This window comes from Halichoerus grypus, chromosome 15 (genome assembly GCF_964656455.1).
Source record: "Halichoerus grypus chromosome 15, mHalGry1.hap1.1, whole genome shotgun sequence".
NCBI classification, from domain to species: domain Eukaryota; kingdom Metazoa; phylum Chordata; class Mammalia; order Carnivora; family Phocidae; genus Halichoerus; species Halichoerus grypus.
Window position 1 is genome coordinate 47,916,672 of NC_135726.1, and position 20,831 is coordinate 47,937,502.

Genomic DNA, 20,831 nt, shown 5'->3' on the forward strand with positions numbered 1-20,831 from the left:
CTAAGCATGGGGTCCTAATCCTATAGACACGGTATACTTATTACAAGAGGAAGAGATGTCAGAGGTCTCTTTCTCCATTATGTAAGGACACAATAAAAAGGCCATCTATAAGCTAGGAAGAGAGCCCTCATCAAGATCCAAAACAGCCAGCACCTTGATCTTGAACTTCCCAGCCTTCAGAACTGTGAGAAGTAGATTTCTTTTGTTTGAGCGGCTCAGCCTGTGGTATTTGTTATGGTAGCCCAAGCAGATTAAGACACCAGAATAAATAAATAACTGTTGAAACTCAGTAATGAGAAAACAACACAATTAAAAACAGGCAAAAGATTTAAACAGACACCCTACCCAAGAAAATATGTGGGTGGTAAATAAGCACATGATAAACAGCTCAACACTATTAGTCATTAGGTAAATTCAGGTTAAAATCACACGTATTAGAATGTCTGAAATGGAAAGACTGATTTCAAAGTCCGGGAGCATTTGGTGAGGATAGGGAGCAGCTAGAACTCTCATATCGCTGATGGGGATGTGAAATGGTAAAACCACGCTGGGAATCAGTGTGGTGGTTTTTTAAAAAGTTAAACATACACCTACCCTAGGACCCAGCCATTCTACTCCTAGGTGTTTATCCAAGAGAAATAAAAGCACATGTCCAACTTGTACATTCATAGCAACAGTGCTTGTAATAGCTGAAGACTTTTACTCAATACAGTGGAATACTCAGCAGTGCAAAGGAGGGAACTGTGACACACACAATAACATGCATAACTCTGAGAATATTTATACGGAGTGAAAGAATATGCACTGTCTGATTCCATTTACACAAAATTTTAAAAATTCTAAAAAATACAAACAAATTAGAGTTTTCTGGGAGGGAGGCAAGGAGAATAGAAAAAAGGACCTGAAAGAACTTTTGAGGGTAATAGATGGGTTCATCATCTTGATTCTGAAGATGGTTTTGTGTGTGTGTGTGTGTGTGTGTGTGTACATGTACCCAAACTTACCAAGTTGTATACTTTAAATATGTGCAATTTATTATATATCAATTATATCTGTTTTTATAAAGATACTATTTTATTTTTATTATTTTTTAAAGATTTTATTTATTTATTTGACACAGAGAGGGAGAGAGCACAAGCAGGTGGAGCAGCAGAGGGAGAGGGAGAAGCAGGCTCCCCAATCGAGCAGAGAGCTGGATCTGGGGCTCAATCCCAGGACCCTGAGATCATGACCTGAGCTGAAGGCAGATGCTTAACCGACTGAGCCACCCAGACGCCCCGCAATACTATTTTAAATAGCTTGAAAAAATGAAATAGTTTTGCTTTATTGTTCTTGGCAAATACTGTGATTTTACAAATTGAAGGTTTTGGGCAACCCTGCACTGAACAAGTCTATAGGTACCGTTCTCCCAAAACACTTGCTCACTTCATGTTTCTGTGTCACATTTTGGTAATTCTTACAATATTTAAAAACTTTTCATTATTACATCTGTTATGCTGATCTCCAATCAGTGATCTTTGATGTTACTAGTAAAATTGTTCCGGGGTTGGGGCGCCTGGGTGGCTCAGTCGTTAAGCGTCTGCCTTCAGCTCAGGTCATGGTCCCAGGGTCCTGGGATCGAGCCCCACATCGGGCTCCCTGCTCCGCGGGAAGCCAGCTTCTCCTACTCCCCCTGCTTGTGTTCCTTCTCTCACTGTGTCTCTCTCTGTCAAATAAATGGATAAAATCTTTAAAAAAAATTGTTTCGAGGTGCCTGGGTGGCTCAGTCGGTTAAGTGGTTGCCTTTGGCTCAGGTCATGATCCCACGGTCCTGGGATCGAGCCCCGCGTCTGTCTGTCCTCTGTCAGGCTCCCTGCTCAGTGGAGAGCCTGCTTCTCCCTCTCCCTCTGCTTGCCGCTCTGCCTACTTGTGCTCTCTCTCTGTCTCTCTGTCAAATAAATAAATAAAATCTTTAAAAAAATAAAAATAAATAAAATTGTTTGGGGTCACCATGAACCCTGCCCACATAGGACAGTGACCCATCCTACAGTAGCCCCTAAGTGTTCAAGTGAAAGGAAGAGTCACGCATCTCTCACTTTAAGTGAAAAGCTGAAATAATTAAGCTTATTGAGGAAGGCATGTTGAAAACCAACATAGGCCGAAGGCTCAGTCTCTTGGGCCAAACAGCCAAGTTGTAAACGCAAAGGAAAAGTTCTTGAGGAAAATTAAAAGTGCTACTCCAGTGAACATATGAATGATAAGAAAACAAAACAGCCTTGTTTTTGATATGGAGGAAGTCTTACTGATCTGGATAGAAGCTCAAACCAGCCACAACATTCCCTTAAGCCAAAGCCTAATCCAGAGCAAGGCCCTGACTCTCTTCAGGTCTATGAAGGCTGAGTGAGGTAGGGAAGCTGCAGAAGAAAAGTTTGAAACTAGCAGAGGCTGGTTCATGAGGTTTAAGGAAAGAAGCCATCTCCATGACATAAAAGTGCCAGGTGAAGCAGCAAGTGCTGATGTAGAAGCTGCAGCTAATTATGCAGATCTAGCAAAAATAATTAATGAAGATGGCTGTCATAAACAAATTTTCAATATAGACAAAACAGCCTTTTATTGGAAGAATATGCCATTTAGGATTTTTCATGGGTAGAGAGGAGAAGTCAATGCCTGGCTTTCAAGCTTTGAAGGACGGGCTGATTCTCTTGGTAGGGGTAATGCAGCTGGTGACTTTAGGTTGAAGCCAGTGCTCATGGACCATTCTGAAGATCCCAAGGCCCTGAAGAATTATGCTACATAAATGGAATAACACAGCCTGGATGGCAGCACATCTGTTTACAACATGGTCTGCAGAATATTTTAAGCCCACTGCTGAGACCTACTGCTCAGAAAGAAAAGATTCCTTTCAAAACACCACTGCTCATGGACAATGCACCTGGTCACCCAAGAGCTCTGATGGAGATGGACAATGAGATTTATGTTTTCATGCCTGCTGTCACAACATACATTCTGCAGCCCATGGATCAAGGAGTCATTTGTCTTTCAAGTCTTATTAATTAAGAAATACATTTCTCATAAGGCTATCGCTGCCATAGTGATTTCTCTGGTGGGTCTGGGATAAGCAAGTTGAAAACCTTCTGGGAAGGATTCATCTTTCTAGATGCCATCAGGAACATCTGTGATTCCTGGCAAGAAGTAAAAATATCAACATGAACAGGAGTTTGCAAGAAGTTGACTCCAATCCTTATGGATGAATTTGAGAAATCCAAGACTTCAGTGGAGGAAGTCGCTGCAGATGTTGTAGAAACAGCAAGAGAACTAAAATTAGAAGTGGATCCTGAGGATGGGACTGGATTGCTGCCATCTCATGATCAAAGTTTAACAGATGAGGAGTTGTTTCTTGTGAATGAGCAAAGAAAATGGTTTCTTGAGATGGAATCTATTCTTGGTGACGATGGTGTGAAGATTGTTGAAATGACAGGATTTAGGATATTACATAAACGTAGTTGATAAAGTACCAGCAGAATTTGAGAGAGAATTTCCCTACCTCACTCAGCTTTCTAAAGTACCAGCCTGAATCTGAGACTTCAGTTTTAAAAGTTCTACTGCGGGTGAATGCTATCAAACAGCCTCACATGCTAGAGTGAAACTGTTCATGAAAGAAAGAGTCAATTGATGCAGCAAACTTCATTGCTGTCTTATTTAAAAATTGCCACAGCCATCCAAACCTTTAGCAACCACCACCCTGATTGGTCAGCAGCCCTCAATATCAAGGCAAGACCCTCCACCAGCAAAAAAGATTATGACTAACTGAAAGCTCAGATGATGGTTAACATTTTTCAGCAATAAAGTATTTTTAAATTAAGGTATGTACATTTTTAAGACATACTGCTATTGCACACATAATAGACTACATTATAATGTAAACATAACTTTTATATGCACTGGGAAACCAAAAATTTCATTCGATTCACGTTATTGTAATATTTGCTTTACTGCGATGATCTGGAACCAAATTTGCAATATCTCCAAGGTATGCCTGTACAAATCACCAAATATGTGCAGAATCTGTACGCTGAAAGGGCCAAAACACCAATGAAGGAAATCAAAGAACTGAATAAATGGAGAGACATACTATATTCATGGATGCAAAGACTCATTATTGTTAACATGCCAGTTCTCCCCATATTGATCTATAAATTTAATGCAATCCAAATAAAAATTCCATTTGTTGTTTTTAAAAATACATGTGTGTGGGGTGCCTGGGTGGCTTATCGGTTAAGTGGCTGCCTTCAGCCCGGGGCATGATCCCATGGGATTGAGCCCCACGTTGGGCTCCCTGCTCAGTGGGGAGTCTGCTTCTCCCTCTCCCTCTGCCTGCTGCTCTGCCTACTTGTGCTCTCTATGTCTCTGTCAAATAAATAAATAAAATCTTAAAAAAAAATACGTGTGTGTGTGTATGGCAAGATATATGTGTAATATGTATGTGTATTATACACACACATATATAAGAATGCATATATGGGAAAAAGGATTCACATATAGAGAAAAAGACAATGATAAAGCATGTTTAAGATGATAACATTTGGGGAATCTGGGCAAAGAGTATGTACCATTCTTATAAGTTTTCTGTAACTGAAATAACAAAACAAAAAGATCTTATTTATTTATTTGAGAGATAGAGTGAGTAAGAGAGCAAGAGAGCACAAGCAGGGAGAGCGGCAGAGGGAGAGGGAGAAACAGGCTCTCCACTGAGCCGGGAGCCCGACATGGGGCTCAATCCCAGGACCCTGAGATCATGACCTGAGCTGAAGGCAGATGCTCAACCAACTGAGCCACCCAGGTGCCCCCAAAATAAAGAGATTTTTAAAGGGTTTATACTTATTGCTTTGTCATCTCCTTTTTTCTTTTAGGTATTACATATTTTGTGAACACATGGCACACTGTTAAATTTTCTACACCACTTTTAAAAACCGAGTCATAGTCTATAATAAAAGATAGTTCAGTTTCTTTAACAAATCAGCTATTGTTAGATACTTACATTTGAAACTCCCTGAGTTTCATCCTTATTCATCCTTTACCTCATATTCTTACTGCCTTCTCAATGTTTCAGACCCCTCCCTCCACTTCCATCCTGGGACTGAGTAAAGCTTTTCATTCCTGGGCCTTTGATGGCAATGCTGGGGACAGGATGAGTTTAGACCAGGGGTCCTCTATCCGTTGTATGAAGCCCACTTTGTTTGGCCTGCATGGTGCGTGTTTTTTTGTTTTTTTTTTAAAGTAGGCTCCACACCCAGCATGGAGCCCAACGTGGGGCTTGAACTCATGAGATCAAGACCTGAGCTGAGATCAAGAGTTGGACACTTAACCAATCAAGCCACCCAGGCGCCCTGTGGCATGGTGTTTTTAAGTGTTTGAAGTTATTGTCAAGATTTAAAAATTAGAAGATTTCACTTGAAAATCTCGATTCTTGACTTTCTTGAAACATCAGATCTGGCAACAGTGGGGCCCACATTCCGGGATGGCTCTCAAGGCTGGAGTTCAACTGCTCTCTGTAGAGGAGGAAGAGGTTGTCTGCCAGCCCAGCTGTCTTTTCTTACATATCTGCTGGCTCCTGTAGGCACCCAGCCTCATGCAGCGCTCTGAAGACCCAGATCTGGGAACGCCCTCACTCAACACAAGAGCTGCTCAGGACTTGCGTCAGAAAGCAGTGTCGTTTAGAGGAAGAAAGCCCTGGACTTGAGCCAGGAGGGAGAAGTTTTAGTCAGCTGGCCTGATCCTCCTGGCTCTAGTTTGCCCATCTGTTAAATGATCTAGATGGGTGGTTCTTAGCTGGAAGATGGGAGGAAGTGTCATAATGTTAAAATAAGGTAAAGGTAGGTCTAGCTTTGCTCCCTCAATGAAGTGATGTCCTCCTGCTTGAGGATGACTATCTTACTTGTTGCAGATTATCTGCAAATCCAAACGATAACTATCACATGAGGTTAAGAGAGCCCAGGTTCTGGATTTGAATACCAGCTCTACCATTTTCGTGCTGTGTGATGTCGGCCAAGCGACTTTGCCTCTCTGAGCCTGGTATCTTATGTCAGACCTGAGAAAGTAGGAAGTAAGATGACAGTTTCCATTTCAAATCCCCCTTTAATAGATTAAATCAGATGATGTGTATGAAACACTTACGATTCCCTGGCAGAAGGTAAAGATTCTGTATAAATGTTGGTTACTTTCACTACCTGCTTCGTAAGGTTGTTGTAAGGATTGAATGAGATAATACCATAAAGTGTTTTAGCAAAGAGCCAGGTACACAGTCAGTATTCAGGAAATGGTTACTTATAATTATTATGCATAAAAACTCCAAAGCGACTCATTGATTTATCCTTGCCGAAGATGACAGAGAGAGCTCGGTGATGGTTTGAGGGGACTTGGGGGAGTAAAGGCAAGGCCATCACATAGGTTTGAGTCTGAAGTCTAGAAACTGGGAAGCTAGGGAACAAGAAGCAAGGAAGGGGATGATGAGTCCCTGTTTGAAGAGATAGATTCTAAGACTTAAGTAGAAATTGGGATGCCTTTTGGGGGAGACAGAGATATGGAAGACAGAACTAAGGGTTGTCAATGCAGAGAAAGAAGAGAAGATTGGTGGTCATCGTTGTTTCCCTTTTTTTGCGGACATAAAAGTCCTGGGACTTGAAACAAAGAAGGCAGGGGCCAGATCTGATTGATTTCTGGATCCCCCAGCACAGGGCTGGCACCGAGCAGGAGCCACTAATTCTCTCTGTGACTTAGTGGAAGTGACTTTCCCCTGTCTGAGCCGTTGCCTCATCTGTAAAATGAGGAAAAGCAAATCTACCTCTGAGGCTGTTGTAAGGATCCTGAGTTTGGAAAGTGCCCGGCGAAAAGTAAGTGCACAAATGGTGTCCGGTGTGACAACCCACAGCACACCCACCAGAATGGAAAAAAAAAATTTAAAAGAGACAATATCAAGTGTGTGCATGAATGATGGGAGTGTAAGTTAGTAGAGTCTGACAGTGTCTACTAAAGCCAAACACACAGCTGCCTTTTGACCAGCAATTCCACTCTTTGGGGTATATCCAGATGCCTATCGAAGAAATGGACGAGAACTTTCATAGCACCAGAATAACCCCCAAGCTGGAAAATATCCATTTTGAGGCATATTCACACAATGGAAAGCAGACAGAAATGAAAATGAAGGAACTATTCCTCTGTGCGACGTGGACGTCCCAAATGTGATGTCAAGTAAAAAGAAGCCAAATACACAGTACGCACTACGTGGATTGAAACAGACACAGGTAATCCAGGCTGCTGGAGATCAGAAAAGGGAAAACTTTCAGAGGAGATGGCGTGGCAGGAAAAGAGCCTGTGGGGGGCACCTAATGTCTGGTGTCTTGATCCGAGTACTGGTTAGACTGGTGTGTTCACTTTGTGTACAGCCATTGGATGGCACGCTAATGATTTGTAGACTTCTCTGTATTTATACCAAAATAAAATGGTTACTTAACAAACACTGAGCAGTGTATCCCTGGGGCCAGAAGCAGGGGCTGTGGGGACAGACAGATCTGGGGCTCCACACTCTGACCCTTGTGACAGGCAAGTAGCTTCAAAGCTCTGAGACTGTGTCCTTCTCTGTAAAAGGGTAACATACTGTCTATCAAGATTCAGTGAGTTGAGGCACCTATGACTTAGGCAGGGCCTGGCATAGATAGGTCTGCAGGTCTCCCTCGGGCCCAATGCCTGGCCACGGCTGCCTCATTTTCTCCAGCCCTGACCCTGGTTTCTACCTGATTCACTGCTAACCAGTAATGCAGGCTTGGGGCTCCTCAACCCTGATGGGAGAAAAAGAAACCAGGCCACACTTCGCTGAGGCTCGCATTCCCCGGGGTGGAATTCCTGAGGCTTACAGATTGTCACACTCCTACAGCTCTCTCAAGGACTTCCTCCATTGTTTTTACCACCATAGCTTTGCTCTTGTTAGTGTCACTTTCTCTGATCGCGGTAAACACTCCCCAAGATACATTTGCAACGACCTCCAGAGCATGTGGCCCACTGATACACATCTGAAGAGCCTCAAGACTGATGTTTTACTAGGTATTAGTAAATAATCTTATCTTAGCAGCAGCTAGCCCCTCAAGGTCCTGAAAGCTTTACTTCCAAATTCCTTAGAGACTTACTTACTCTATCCTTAGCACCGTCCCCCCCCCAAACTAGAAGGTATTTAATCAGTCACTCCTCACAAACACAAGTGCAGCTTTTCCTGCCCACGGGTCCTGTCCCCCTGCTATAATAAAGCACCTTCTTCCACCAAAACGTCTCAAGAATTCTTTCTCCAGCCTTCACTCCTGGCCCACACTATATCAACCCCCAGGGTGGAGCCCGGTGCTTCCCGCCCCCACGCGGGGAACAATCCTCGGGCGCTGCCCACATTTAGATCTCCTAAAGGAACCCCTCTGGGGAACCCCGCCCAAAGCATCTCCAGCCCCGCCACTAAATGAGCGCCACCAGCGCTTGGCCACCAAGCTCTCCCGGACGGATCTGCCAGTTCCCAACTGAAAAAGGAGGCAGCGCCCCCTACTGGCGAGAAAAACTGCGCGCGGACGCCGCTCGAGATGGTGCCACCACGCGTTACTGCGCACGCGCGCCGTCCCCAGCCCAGGTAAGGAGGGCGCCTAAGCTTGTCTTGGGGGCGGAGCCCAGGACGAAGACTTCCCTTCCCTCCATCCTTTGCGGCCCATCCAGCCCTCCCTAGCGAAGTCTTAAACTACGTTTCCCAGAATCCACTGAGGCCCTAGTCTTCCGGTAGCGTCGGCGGAAGCGGTGACTAGATCTGGCTGGGCCACAAGAGGCCGGCTTGGTCACTATGGAGGAAATAGGCATCTTGGTGGAGAAAGCTCAGGTCCGGTGCTGCCGGGCTCGCGGGGAGAGGGCGAGGCCGACCTGCGTGGGGTGCTGAGTGGCTGCGGGATTTCCGGCCCGGGTCTGGCTGGTTCTGGAGGCCTCGGTGGAGAGCTCTCTGCCGCCCCGAGGCCTGGCTCGGTGGCTGAATGATGTTAGGAGGGCAGTAAGGCTCAGAACGCGCGGCTGCAGGAATGAGTGACATTACAGGTTCTTTGGCACGGAATGATTTCGGGGGCTAGCTAGGAGTGCTTAGTGATATCGGTGCCCGGCGGGGCTGCGGATGCGTCAGGGTGTGAGTGATAGGGCACTTGGCCGTGGGCCGAATGATGTCTCACGGGGGGCCGGGGAGCTGACTGACGTTCGGGACTTGGCTGGTGTTGGGGGGCTTCGTAGTATCTGTGGTCTGGCCGAGTGATGTTTGCGGCCGACCTGGGGAGCTGGATGACATAAGGACCTAATTTGAGTCCGGGTTCTGTGACATGAGGGATCTTTTGGGGAAAACTGGGTGATGTTAGAATGTTCGAAGGTGACTTTAACAGCCTATAATGAGATAGTCGTGTGATACTAGGAACTAGTTGACGGGGGCTAAGAGGCATTAGAGTCCGGTAAGGAGTTGATGTGACCTTTAGGCCCTAGTTGGGAGTCAGGTTGATATTGGGGATATGTTACAAGGGGCATATGATAGTAAAATACCTGTTTGGGGAGCTAGTTGACAAAGGGGCCCTGTTAGAGGCTAGGTGACATCAGGAGCCTATCTAGGGGACTGAGAGGCTTGTAGAGTCTATTTAGAGGGGCTGAATGATGTCAGGAGCCTGTTAGGGGCTGAGTGGTTCATGGTGGAGTGGGGAGGGTGCTCTAGATTCTCTCATGAGGGGACGCTCTTTTTCCAACCTGAGTTTTCTCCCTTGTTCTAGGATGAGATCCCAGCACTGTCTGTGTCACGGCCCCAGACTGGCCTTTCCTTCCTGGGGCCTGAGCCCGAGGACCTGGAGGACCTGTACAGCCGCTACAAGGTACAGTCAGCCACAGTCCGGACCCTGCACAGGACCCAGCATGCCATACTCCCCCCACCTTCCACTGCTGCCTGGCTCAGCAGGACCGGACACAACCGTCTACCTTACCCCTCTCCGCTCACAGAAGCTGCAGCAAGAGCTGGAGTTCCTCGAGGTGCAGGAGGAATACATCAAGGATGAGCAGAAGAACCTGAAGAAGGAATTCCTCCATGCCCAGGAGGAGGTGAAGCGAATCCAGAGCATCCCACTGGTCATCGGACAGTTTCTGGAGGCTGTGGATCAGAATACAGCCATTGTGGGCTCCACCACAGGTGCGTGGGTGGGTGCGTAGGGGGGCACCTCGTTCACTCATCTGTTCATTAAACATCGGTTAATTCTTTTCCTGTCACGGACCAGGAAGTGTGCTGGGGTCTTAGAAGAACAAACAAAGCAAGGCAATGTAATGGTGTTTTTCTGACTTTGATATAAAAGTAGACATATATTTTATATTCTCTCTCTACACGTGTGTATGTGTGTGTTTTGTGTGTGTGCGTGTATATATATATATGTACCTAGGTGTACAGTTGACCTTTGAACAACACAGGTTTGAACTGTATGGGTCTTATACACGGATTTTTTGGATAAATACAGTACAGTACTGTAAACATATTTTCTCTTCCTTATGATTTGCTCAATAATATTTTCTCTTTTTAGCTTACTTTACTGTAAGGTTATAGTATATAATACGTAAAACATACAAGACATGTGTTAATTGACCCTTTTTGGTATTGGTAAGGCTTCTGGTCAATAGCGGGCTATTAGTAGTTGAGTTTTTGGGGAGTCAAGTTATATGTGGATTTTCAGTTGCCTGAGGGGTCAGCGCTGCTAACCCCTGCATTGTTCAAGGGTCAGCTACATACATATCCATGTATAAAAACTAAATACATATTGAAAGTTTCATCAAATGATATTTAGCCTTACTATGTGTTACATACTCTGATGTTTTTTATTCTGTTCTAGCCTGTTTTTGTCTTAAACAGTGTTCTGGATGTGACCCTCTAAGTTGATTTCATGACAGTTACTGGGTTGGGACTGGCAATTTGAAACCATGGGTGAAGTGTGAAGAGCTTGGGCTCTGGCAGGACTCAGTATGTGGTAGCTGCTGTTGTTAACACGGGTTCAGGCCCTGCCCTTATGATGGTTGTTGTCTCTGTGTGTTATCTGTCATTTCCTGCTTCTGGCTTCTGCTCTTTTGGACCAAGCCATGTTCTTGTAAAGGTGGGGAACGGAGTGTAACTGGGCCTGGAATTGGACTGAGGGGCCAGAGGTGAGGTGGTGAAGGGAGGGAGATCCCCAGAATGAGGCTTGTGTCTTGGACCTGTAGGACTTAGGGGGACAGTGGGGCTATCCCTGAGATGCCAACATGGGCAGAAGAGTAGGTTTGGAGGGAGACAGTGCAGGCAGCCAAGGACTTCACAGGGAGGGGTCCGGGAGGCTGCTAGACAGCCAGGTCTGAAGGTCAGGAGAGAGACTGATGCTGCACAGAGGTGAGTATCACCACCATAAGAGTAGAAGGTGGATGGGAGCCGTGAGCCTGGAGGCTGGGCGAGCAGGGAGGAGTCTGGTGCAGAGACCTAGGTGGGAGCGGAAGGCTGAATCAGGTGGGGTCTGTGGTGAAGGAGAGGAGATTAGAGACATTCAGGAGGCTGGGTGGAAGAGCACAGGGATTGATGGGCTGTGGAGGGCAGGGGAGAAAGGTCAGCATGAGCCTTGGGACTCTAGCTGGTGACTAGGGACCACGGGCCTCCCTGAGACAGGGACCCAAGAGGAGCAGCACAGTGAGTGAGGGAGACCCTGGGGACACACGGGGGGACACATTCCAGGAGGCTGCTGCTCACCTAGGGCTGGAGCTTGAGAGACCGTCGGGGCTGGAGATTGTGTGTCATCACAAATGTGGGGATGGACCGGAGGAGGCAAGACTAGAGGCCAGGAGGGCTGTTCGGGGTCTGAGTGAAAGATACTGTTGGCCTGGAGGCTACGACTCTAAGATTTGGGGGAGGAGACAGTTTTGAGGTTCTCTGCACTTCTGACTTTCCCTGCTCCCTTCCTGTCTCCCAAAGGCTCCAACTACTACGTGCGCATCCTGAGCACCATTGACCGGGAGCTGCTCAAGCCTAATGCCTCGGTGGCCCTCCACAAGCACAGCAATGCCCTGGTGGACGTACTGCCTCCTGAGGCAGACAGCAGCATCATGATGCTCACCTCAGGTGAGAGGGGGAGCCCAGGGCTGGGGAAGCCTGAGGGGACCCTGTGGGCCAGGCTGGGAGCCCCCGCTCTGCTCTCCCACCAGACCAGAAGCCAGACGTGATGTATGCAGACATCGGGGGCATGGACATCCAGAAGCAAGAGGTGCGGGAGGCTGTGGAGCTCCCACTTACACACTTTGAGCTCTATAAGCAGGTGAGGGGCTGGAAGTGCCAGGGAAGGGACAGCCGCCCCCGCCCCCCCCCCCCCCCCCCCCCCGCCGTGTCTCGAGTTGGCGGTGGGACTCCCTGGCTCATCCTTCTTTACCTCTGCATTTCAGATCGGCATTGACCCTCCCCGAGGCGTCCTCATGTATGGTCCACCCGGCTGTGGGAAGACCATGTTGGCAAAGGCCGTGGCTCATCACACGACAGGTGAGCTGCTGGGCCCTTCCCTGGAGCTCTGACCTTCTGGGCTCTTGGGACCTCGCTCCCTGCTTTCTCATCTTCCCCAGGAAGTGGCGAGGTGTGGCGATTAAGAACGGGGGCTGTGGGGTCAAAGCCCCAGGCTGCCTCTTGCTGTGCCGTCCTGGGGAGGTGGCTTCACTGCCTCATGCCTCAGTCCCCTCGTCTAACAGAAGACTTGCTTCACAGTGGGTTGTCACCCATTAGTAACCATGAGTTCAAATTCATGGGTTGCAACCAGCATGTAAAAAAATGAAACTGGAAACATCAGCATCCATCCCACATAGTAAGAGCTCATATTACTTCGTGAAACCTTTTGCGTACACACATACACTTGTGGTTGTTTATACACCTATTTCTTATAGGTTCCAGACAAAAATGTCTGAAAGTCGCTCTGTTACTGTTTATAAAGCCTGAGATTCGGGCTCAGCACATCTTAAAATCTTAACACGTGTGAGCTGGGGGCAATAGAAGGCAGCGGTTAAGCAGTGGGTTTTCTGGGCCAAGCTGAGTGGGTTTGAAATCTGGCTCCCCTATGTAAGCTAGTGTATGTCACTACTCAATAAGTTAGTCTCTCTGTGACTTCCGTTTCCTATCTGTCTGGGTTATTCGGAGGATTAAATCAATATAAAGCTTCTAGAACCATACCTGGCGCGTAGAGAGTGGACAAGAAATGCCAGCCATTGTTCTGAACATTCATTTGCTTAGTGGTTCATTGGACTTCTGCTCTCCCAGGCCCTGAGCTGAGCTCAGACATGTCCCGTGTTGGAGAACCTCCCAGTGTGGCTGCGGAAAAAGAAAAACACATAGAACTCAGTCATTCAGTTACTATTTATTGAGTACCTAAGTGTGCCAAGCCGCGCTCTAAGTGCAGGAGACATGGCAGTGAACAGAACAAAGTCTCCTTTCTTCGTGGAGGTGATGTCTTAGTTGGGGAAGTCCTTGGACAGATAAACAGGTGAACAGATTATAGGTCACGTGGTGCTGAACGCATGATGAGAGGAAGCAGGACAAAGGGCTGCCACTTTATATGGCAGAACTGGGGGGTGGTCGGGGAAGACTTTTATGAGGTGATGTTCACATAAAGACGTGAGGGAGTGAGTTACATGGATGTCTGCGGGAGGAACGTATCAGGCGGCGGGACTGTCTGGTGGGGCGGGAATGTGCTTAGTGTTCCAGGAATAACAAGGAGGCCCCTGCAGCTGAAGTGAGTGAGCGAGGGGGCTCAGTTGGAGGGGAGGTTGAGTAGGAGCAGTCTGCAGAGCAGTAGATGCCCCAGGGAAGCAGGGAGAGAAGTGGGATCGCCCTCATGGGAGGGCACGTTGGTCCATTCTGCCTGTGCCTCTCAGGTAGGGCTTCCCAGAGGAAGCGAGGCATGAGCGATGTGTCAGGCACACAATTGGGAGGGAGCATTCCAGAATAGTATGTGCAAAGGCCCGGGGTGGGAAAGAACTTTTTATTGAATGAGTTGTGAGTAGACCACGATGAAACTCCACAAGGGTAGGACCTTGTACATTCGTTCTTTCCTGCGTTTCCTGCACCTGCCCAGTAATGCACTGTGGTACTTGCTCAGCCGATGTTGGCGGGCTGGCTGAAGGAGGGCTGTGCTTGGCAGGTTCCCCAGGGGTGAGGCTGGAGAGCTCAGAAAGGGTGTGAATATAGTCTTAGCACGAATCTCAGGGATTTTGCACATTGTCCTGAGAGCAGGGGGGTTTTAGACGGGCAGGAGACAATAGAAATACAATGCAAGCCGCATACAAAATTTAAGAATTTTAAGTACCCACTAAAAGAAATAAGTTACAAGAAGTAGGTGAACTTAATATATTTTATTTAACAAGTATAGTCAAAGTACTATTATTTTAATATGTAGCAGATATAAAATTGAAGATTTAAAAAATTTTTTTACTATAGTAAAATATATATAACAAAAATTAGTGTTTTAACCAGTTTTTAAGTGTACAATTCAGTGGCATTAAGAACATTCACAGTGCTGCACAACCTCCACCCCTGTCCCATTTCCAGAACTTGGGACAGAACGATGGTCCCAGACTGAAACTCCATACCCATTAGACACTAACTGTGTTCTCCACACCCCCTTCCCCCAAACCCGATAACCTCTGTTCTGCTTCCAGTGGCGAGGAATTTGGCTGTCATACATGAGTATCTCATAGAAGTAGATGAATCCTACATTTGTGTTTTCATGACTGTCTTTTTCACTTAGCCTGTTGTCTTCAGGGCACATCCTTGCTGGAGCAGGTGTCAAAACAGAATTCCTTTTTAAGGCCGAATAATATTCCATTGTATGTATATACCATGTTTTATTTATCCGGACATTTGCTGGTGGACATTTGTTGAGATATTTTACACTAGTTTGTACTAAGTCTCTCTGGAAGTCCGGTGAGTATTTCACAGTGACAGCCTATCTCATTTTGGACCAGCCACATTTCTGTTCCCCAGCAGCCACATGTGGCCAGTGGCCACCCCACTAGAGAAGTGGTATGATTAGATAAGCTTTTTGAAAGATTATTCTGGCAGCTGGAAGTGAACTGGAGAGAGGAGAAATCTGACAGCCAGTTAGAAGACTTTGGAGTGATCCGGGGGACTGACTGTTATAGCCTTGGGCAGAGGCCTTGGGGGTAGGGGTTGGAGAGAGAAGGTAGAATCGGGGCAGAAGTGACAGGATTTACTGACTGACTAGAGGGGGTTGGCAAGTGGGAGGAGTCAGGAGCAACTTCCACTTTCTTCTTGGGGCCATGGCGCGGTGGGTAATGGTGACCCTCACAGGATTGGCGTTGGGGAAAGACGGGCTGAGTGTGGGACGTGCTGTAATTCAGTGACCAGGAGATTTTCACTGAAACACAGTACGAGAGATTGGGAGGACGGGGAAGGGGAGGCGGGGGGGGTGGGGTGGTGGACAGGGCACCGCAGCAGTGGAGTGTGGGGAAGGCAGACAGACCGAGGCCCGAGTCAGATATGGGGAGTTCAGAAGTTGGGATTTCACAGGTAACAATGTGGACACCTGCAGAGCGGCCACGTAAATGTGTGGCCGAGGCAAACACTGGAATGTGTTTAGATACCCTGAGGTTTGCCGTTGAGCAAGCCCCCAGGTAATGTAGGTAGGGAGAGGAGGAACACCTGGAGCCGGGTGCGGATTCTGGATGTTAGGGCGTGGCGGAGCAGGCCTGCCACATGCACAGCTCCTGCTTAGGACAGAAAACCGCCAGGGCTGCATCATGGACAGCGTGGCTCCCTTCCCTGTGGTAGCTGAAAGGAGGGTTCTTTTGCTCCATGCCACACAGAGCCGCATCTAGTCGTTAACAAATACCTTAGACTTTAAGAAATAAGTTCAAAAGGAGAGGCCCAGAACAAGCCTGTCTTCAACTACATTGCCACTTGTTGGTTATGTCAGAATATGTGCTTGGGGTCCTGGATTCGTGATTTGGGCTGCTGGGTTGCTGTGGGGTGCAAGCAGATGCCTGGTCCTCCCAGCAGGATCTGGGACACAGCCCCAGGGCATGAGAGAATGACCCGGCCTACTTGGAGTGGGTGTTCAAAGAAAGGCATGTCTTCAGGGGATTCGCAGTTTCTTTATGTAAAGCAGTACAGGCCCTGTGGGAGGCCCTTCCTCATCTAACCCTTGTCATCCTGCCATCAGCTGCGTTTATCCGGGTCGTGGGCTCAGAGTTTGTACAGAAGTACCTGGGCGAGGGCCCCCGCATGGTCCGGGATGTGTTCCGCCTGGCCAAGGAGAACGCACCTGCCATCATCTTCATAGATGAGATTGATGCCATTGCCACCAAGAGATTTGATGCCCAGACAGGGGGTGAGTGATGCCTCAACAGGGCCTGGGGTCTTGAGCAGGCTTGTACGGGATGCCTTGGACTGACCGTGTTGCGCTCTCCAGCTGACAGGGAGGTTCAGAGAATCCTGCTGGAGCTGCTGAACCAAATGGATGGATTTGACCAGAACGTTAATGTCAAGGTTCGGGATTTAGGCTGGGCAAGGGGAGGTGTGGTATGGGAATCAGAGAAAGGTGGAGGCTGGCATGTGCGGGGGCAGGTATCATGACAGGAAAGAGGGTGTAGGGGGGACAGAGGTCTGAGCTGACCTGTCCCCAATGCCAGGTGATCATGGCCACAAACAGAGCAGACACTCTGGATCCTGCCCTGCTGCGGCCAGGACGCCTTGACCGTAAAATCGAATTTCCACTCCCTGACCGCCGCCAGAAGAGATTGATTTTCTCCACTATCACCAGCAAGATGAATCTCTCTGAGGAGGTTGACTTGGAAGATTGTATCCTGCTCTGGAAGTGAGGGGAGGGTCCCAGTTGGGAACGGGGACTGGATCTTCATCACCATCTCTGCCTTCACTGTGACCCAACTTGTACAGGGCAGGAGACCAAGGTCCAGGGGTGGGGGTGGTGACAAAGCTCGAGGATGACTTCTGGTTCCAGGCATTTACCCCCTCATGCAGGGAAAGGGGTTTCCTTAATTCACCTGCCGCAGATGTGGCCCGACCAGATAAGATTTCAGGAGCTGATATCAACTCCATCTGTCAGGAGGTGAGTGAGGGTTTCTCTCTGCATCCTGGCAGGGGGTGTATGAAGACCCTCTTTGAGACCACTCTGCCACAATCCTCATGTCCCACATTGCCTCCCTGGGGCTTGGGGCCTGGTCTCTCCCTCCACCATCACTAGGGCTGGGGAATAGATTTTAACTCTCGTCCCTCAACAGAGTGGAATGTTGGCCGTCCGTGAGAACCGCTACATTGTTCTGGCAAAGGACTTCGAGAAAGCGTACAAGACAGTCATCAAGAAGGACGAGCAAGAGCATGAGTTTTATAAGTGACCCACCCCCTGTGGTGGGAGGGGAGGGGAGGGGACTTTTCTCACCTCCCCAACCTCTGTCCCAAAACCTAGTGTTCTTTTTTCTTTACCCAGGATTGGTTTACTCAATAAATATACAAGATTGAATCTGTTCAATTTCTTCCTAAAAGTTTCACTCCTTTGGAGAAAACTGGGCCATGAATAGGATGTTCTGTCCCTTCCTGCTCTCCTGACAGATGAATGGGTGAGGTACAGTCCTGGGTTATGGTTTGAGAGAGAAGCAAAGAATTCAAATCAAATGACTTCAGAAATTTGAGGAAAAGAAGCGGAAATCGAACCTCAGACCACAGCCCTTGACCACAAATAAAGCCCCTGCACATTTCCCTACCCACATTTCCTAGAGTAGGTAGAAGACCATTTGAGTCTTGGGTGATTCCTGCCTTTCTCACACTCAGAGGGAATATCAAGGACAAGGAGCTAGCCCTGCAGAGTCCCCAAGAGTAGGGCTGAGGGTCAGAGTAGAGTCCCCAAGAGTAGGGATGAGGGTTGTGGGGAGGAGGTGGGATGGCTGGGTTTTGTGACTGTCCTTGGCTCTTCTCCCTGTGGTCTTGTTGGGGCACAAATGTGTTTGGTTGGACCAATTCCCATTCTCTCTTGAGGTCTCTGTTGAGACACCTCTCCCTCTGGGTAGCCTTCCCTGATGCCCCAACTTGGGAAGGAACCCTTCTTTTTTTTTTTTTTTTTAAAGATTTTATTTATTTATTTGAGAGAGAGAATGAGAGAGAGAGAGAGAGCATGAGAGGGGGAGGGTCAGAGGGAGAAGCAGACTCCCTGCTGAGCAGGGAGCCCGATGCAGGACTCGATCCTGGGACTCCAGGATCATGACCTGAGCTGAAGGCAGTCGCTTAACCAACTGAGCCACCCAGGCGCCCGGGAAGGAACCCTTCTATGCTCCACTGGCACCATGTCCATGCTCTGCTTGGCACTTATGCCCCCTTAGACTTCCTTACGTGCTTGCCTGTCCCTCCTCTGAACTGGAAGCTCCTATAGGCAAGGGATTGTGGCCTGATCACAGTTCAAGTCCCAGTGCCTACACATGGTAAACATTCACTTACTATTTCTTGAACAAATACACAAATGTCATGTGTATTTGGAGGTGAGATAGGAAGAAAGTATAAGGAAAAACAGTAGTCACAGGTCCTTGAGGAGATGGGGGTGATTCCTCTGTAGAGGAGCATGGCAGGTTGAGTGGAGGTTACCCTTTCCTCCTCCCTGGAACCTCGCTAAAATAAGGAGAGAAGAGAGCAAGATGTACATTCACAAGGACACAGGAAGAGAGAGGACGTGGTAGCAACACAGTTTCGGGGAGAGGCAGATAACTGCTCATCAACCCAACTGAGCCTGAAGTAAAGGGGAGCCCAGAACAGATTAGCACTCAGAGATCACCAGTGCCACGTTCTGAAGGGGAGGGCTAGAAACATGGACTACCTGAAAGGCTACACAGAAATCAGAATTCATACACCAAGTGGGACTCGAACCTGGCCTGCAGTGAAGGAACGAGTTGTTATTCCAGGCCCCGAACCCCTTCTCCAGCCTGGCTGGAGGTTTACTCCAGGAAAGTCTAGACCCTGGGTCTCTGGGCTGGCAGGCCTGAAGCAGGGATGAGAGAGGGCGTGCGTGCGGAAGACGAGGTTAAGTGAGAGCCCCAGGCAGGCAACTCAAGGATTCCTTCTGAGGAAACCAAGCAGCACAAGAGAAAAGAGGAAAATGGGTTGTTCAGACACCTTAAGCCCTCATCTTTCACACTCACTAGCAGCTAATACCTAAAACTGATGAATTAACAAAAGCATAGACTTTAGAAATATGGAAGTGAATTCAAAACAAGAGGATGGGAAGTAGTCTACTCTTGGAAGTAGGGAAATAGGGGGTGAGGGTGCCATGGGAATGCTTTTGTTTTGTTATACACTTTATACATATTACAGGACAGTGTTGAATGGAAGAACCTTGTTTCTGACCTTAGGGGAAAAACATTGAATATTTTATCATAAAGTGTATGTTAGCTGTTCATTTTCATACCTATCCCTTATCAAACTGGGAAAGTTTTGTTTTATTTGTAGCTTATTGAGAGTCCTCATGAATGGTATTGAGTTTTGTCAAATACATAAAAAGCAACTATTGACACGATGTTTTGGTTTCTTTCCTTCTTAAGATGGTGAATTACTTTGATTCATTTTAGAATGTCATACCAGCCTTGCTTTCCTAGGTTAGGCCCCACCTGGTCATGATGTATTATCCTTTATATATATTGCTGAATTCCATTTGCTAATTGTGGGTTTGTGGGATTTTTTTTTTCTTTTCGGTTTTTTTGGAGGTTTTTGTGTGTATGCTTATTACTGATTTTGGTCTACAATTTTTTTCCTCATGATATCTTTCTTAGGTTTTAGTATCGGTGTTGAGATGGGAAATGTTCCTTCTTTCTCTATTTTCTGAAAAAGATATTAATGTCGTATTATTTCTTTCTTAAATCATGGTTCCAGTTGACATTAAAGTCATCTGAACCTGGAGTTTTCTTTGTGGGAAAGATTTATAGTTTCAAGGACAATATATGCCCCCAATTTTAATTTTTATATTACAGCAGATAAATGAAAATGAAATTTAAAAGAGAAAAGTTCCATTTTTAGAGAACATAAAATACTTAAGAATAAATTTAACAAAACACATACCTGAAAATTACACAATTTTGCTGTGAGAAGCTAGAGAATACCTAACTAAATGGAATGATGTGCCATGATCATGGCTGAGAAGACCCAAAGATGTTTAGAAGTCAGTTTTCCTCAAGTTGAACTATACACTCAATGGTGAATCAAAATCCCAACAGGCACTTCTGCAGAAATTGCTATTAATTGTAAGCATGTGGAAATGCAAAGGACTTAGAATACTTAAGGGTATTTTAAAAGAAGAATAAAGCTGGGGGATTTACACTACCTGAACTCAAGATTTACTATGAAGCTAAAATCAAGGCCATGTGGTGTTGGTATAATGATAAATTGATAAGTGGAACAAAATAGAGGATCGAGAAATAGATCTATACTCGTACAGTCATTTGATTGTCCTAAAAAACTCCAAGGCAGTTCAGTGCAGGAAAGGACAGTTCTTTCAAAAAATCGTGCTGGAACAACTGGATAAGCTTGGGAAAATTAACCTCAACCTATATCTAACACCATACCCCCAAATTAAATCGAGGTGGATCAGAGAATAAAGAACTATGAAGTTTCTAGAATAAAATATGGTAGAATATCATGACTTTGGAGTAAGAAAAAGCCCTAACCTTAAAAAAAAAAAAAAAAAAAAGATAAATTGAACTTCAGTAAATCTAAAAATTTCTCATCAAAAGATACCATTAGGGCAATGAAAATGAAGCTA

At 46.7% G+C, this 20,831-nt stretch overlaps 1 protein-coding gene across 1 annotated transcript; it reads left to right on the top strand.

Annotated features, from left to right (window-relative positions):
- Positions 1-8,729: 8,729 nt before the first annotated feature.
- On the top strand, positions 8,730-17,555 carry PSMC4 (proteasome 26S subunit, ATPase 4). The gene is made up of 11 exons (XM_036094839.2): positions 8,730-8,881; positions 9,798-9,896; positions 10,021-10,207; positions 11,996-12,142; positions 12,226-12,335; positions 12,460-12,553; positions 16,239-16,406; positions 16,488-16,564; positions 16,708-16,876; positions 17,089-17,144; positions 17,317-17,555. The coding sequence occupies exons 1-11, from the start codon at positions 8,846-8,848 to the stop codon at positions 17,428-17,430; spliced, it is 1,257 nt and encodes a 418-aa protein (XP_035950732.1). The 5' UTR covers positions 8,730-8,845; the 3' UTR covers positions 17,431-17,555.
- The last annotated feature ends 3,276 nt before the right edge of the window (positions 17,556-20,831 follow it).

Excerpts from the sequence above, each read along its gene's own strand:
- PSMC4 (XM_036094839.2), top strand. The coding sequence starts at position 8,846 with ATGGAGGAAATAGGCATCTTGGTGGAGAAAGCTCAG. Across the intron at positions 9,897-10,020 it reads ACCTGTACAGCCGCTACAAG|AAGCTGCAGCAAGAGCTGGA; the intron begins GTACAGTCAGCC and ends CTCCGCTCACAG. Across the intron at positions 12,554-16,238 it reads CGTGGCTCATCACACGACAG|CTGCGTTTATCCGGGTCGTG; the intron begins GTGAGCTGCTGG and ends TCCTGCCATCAG.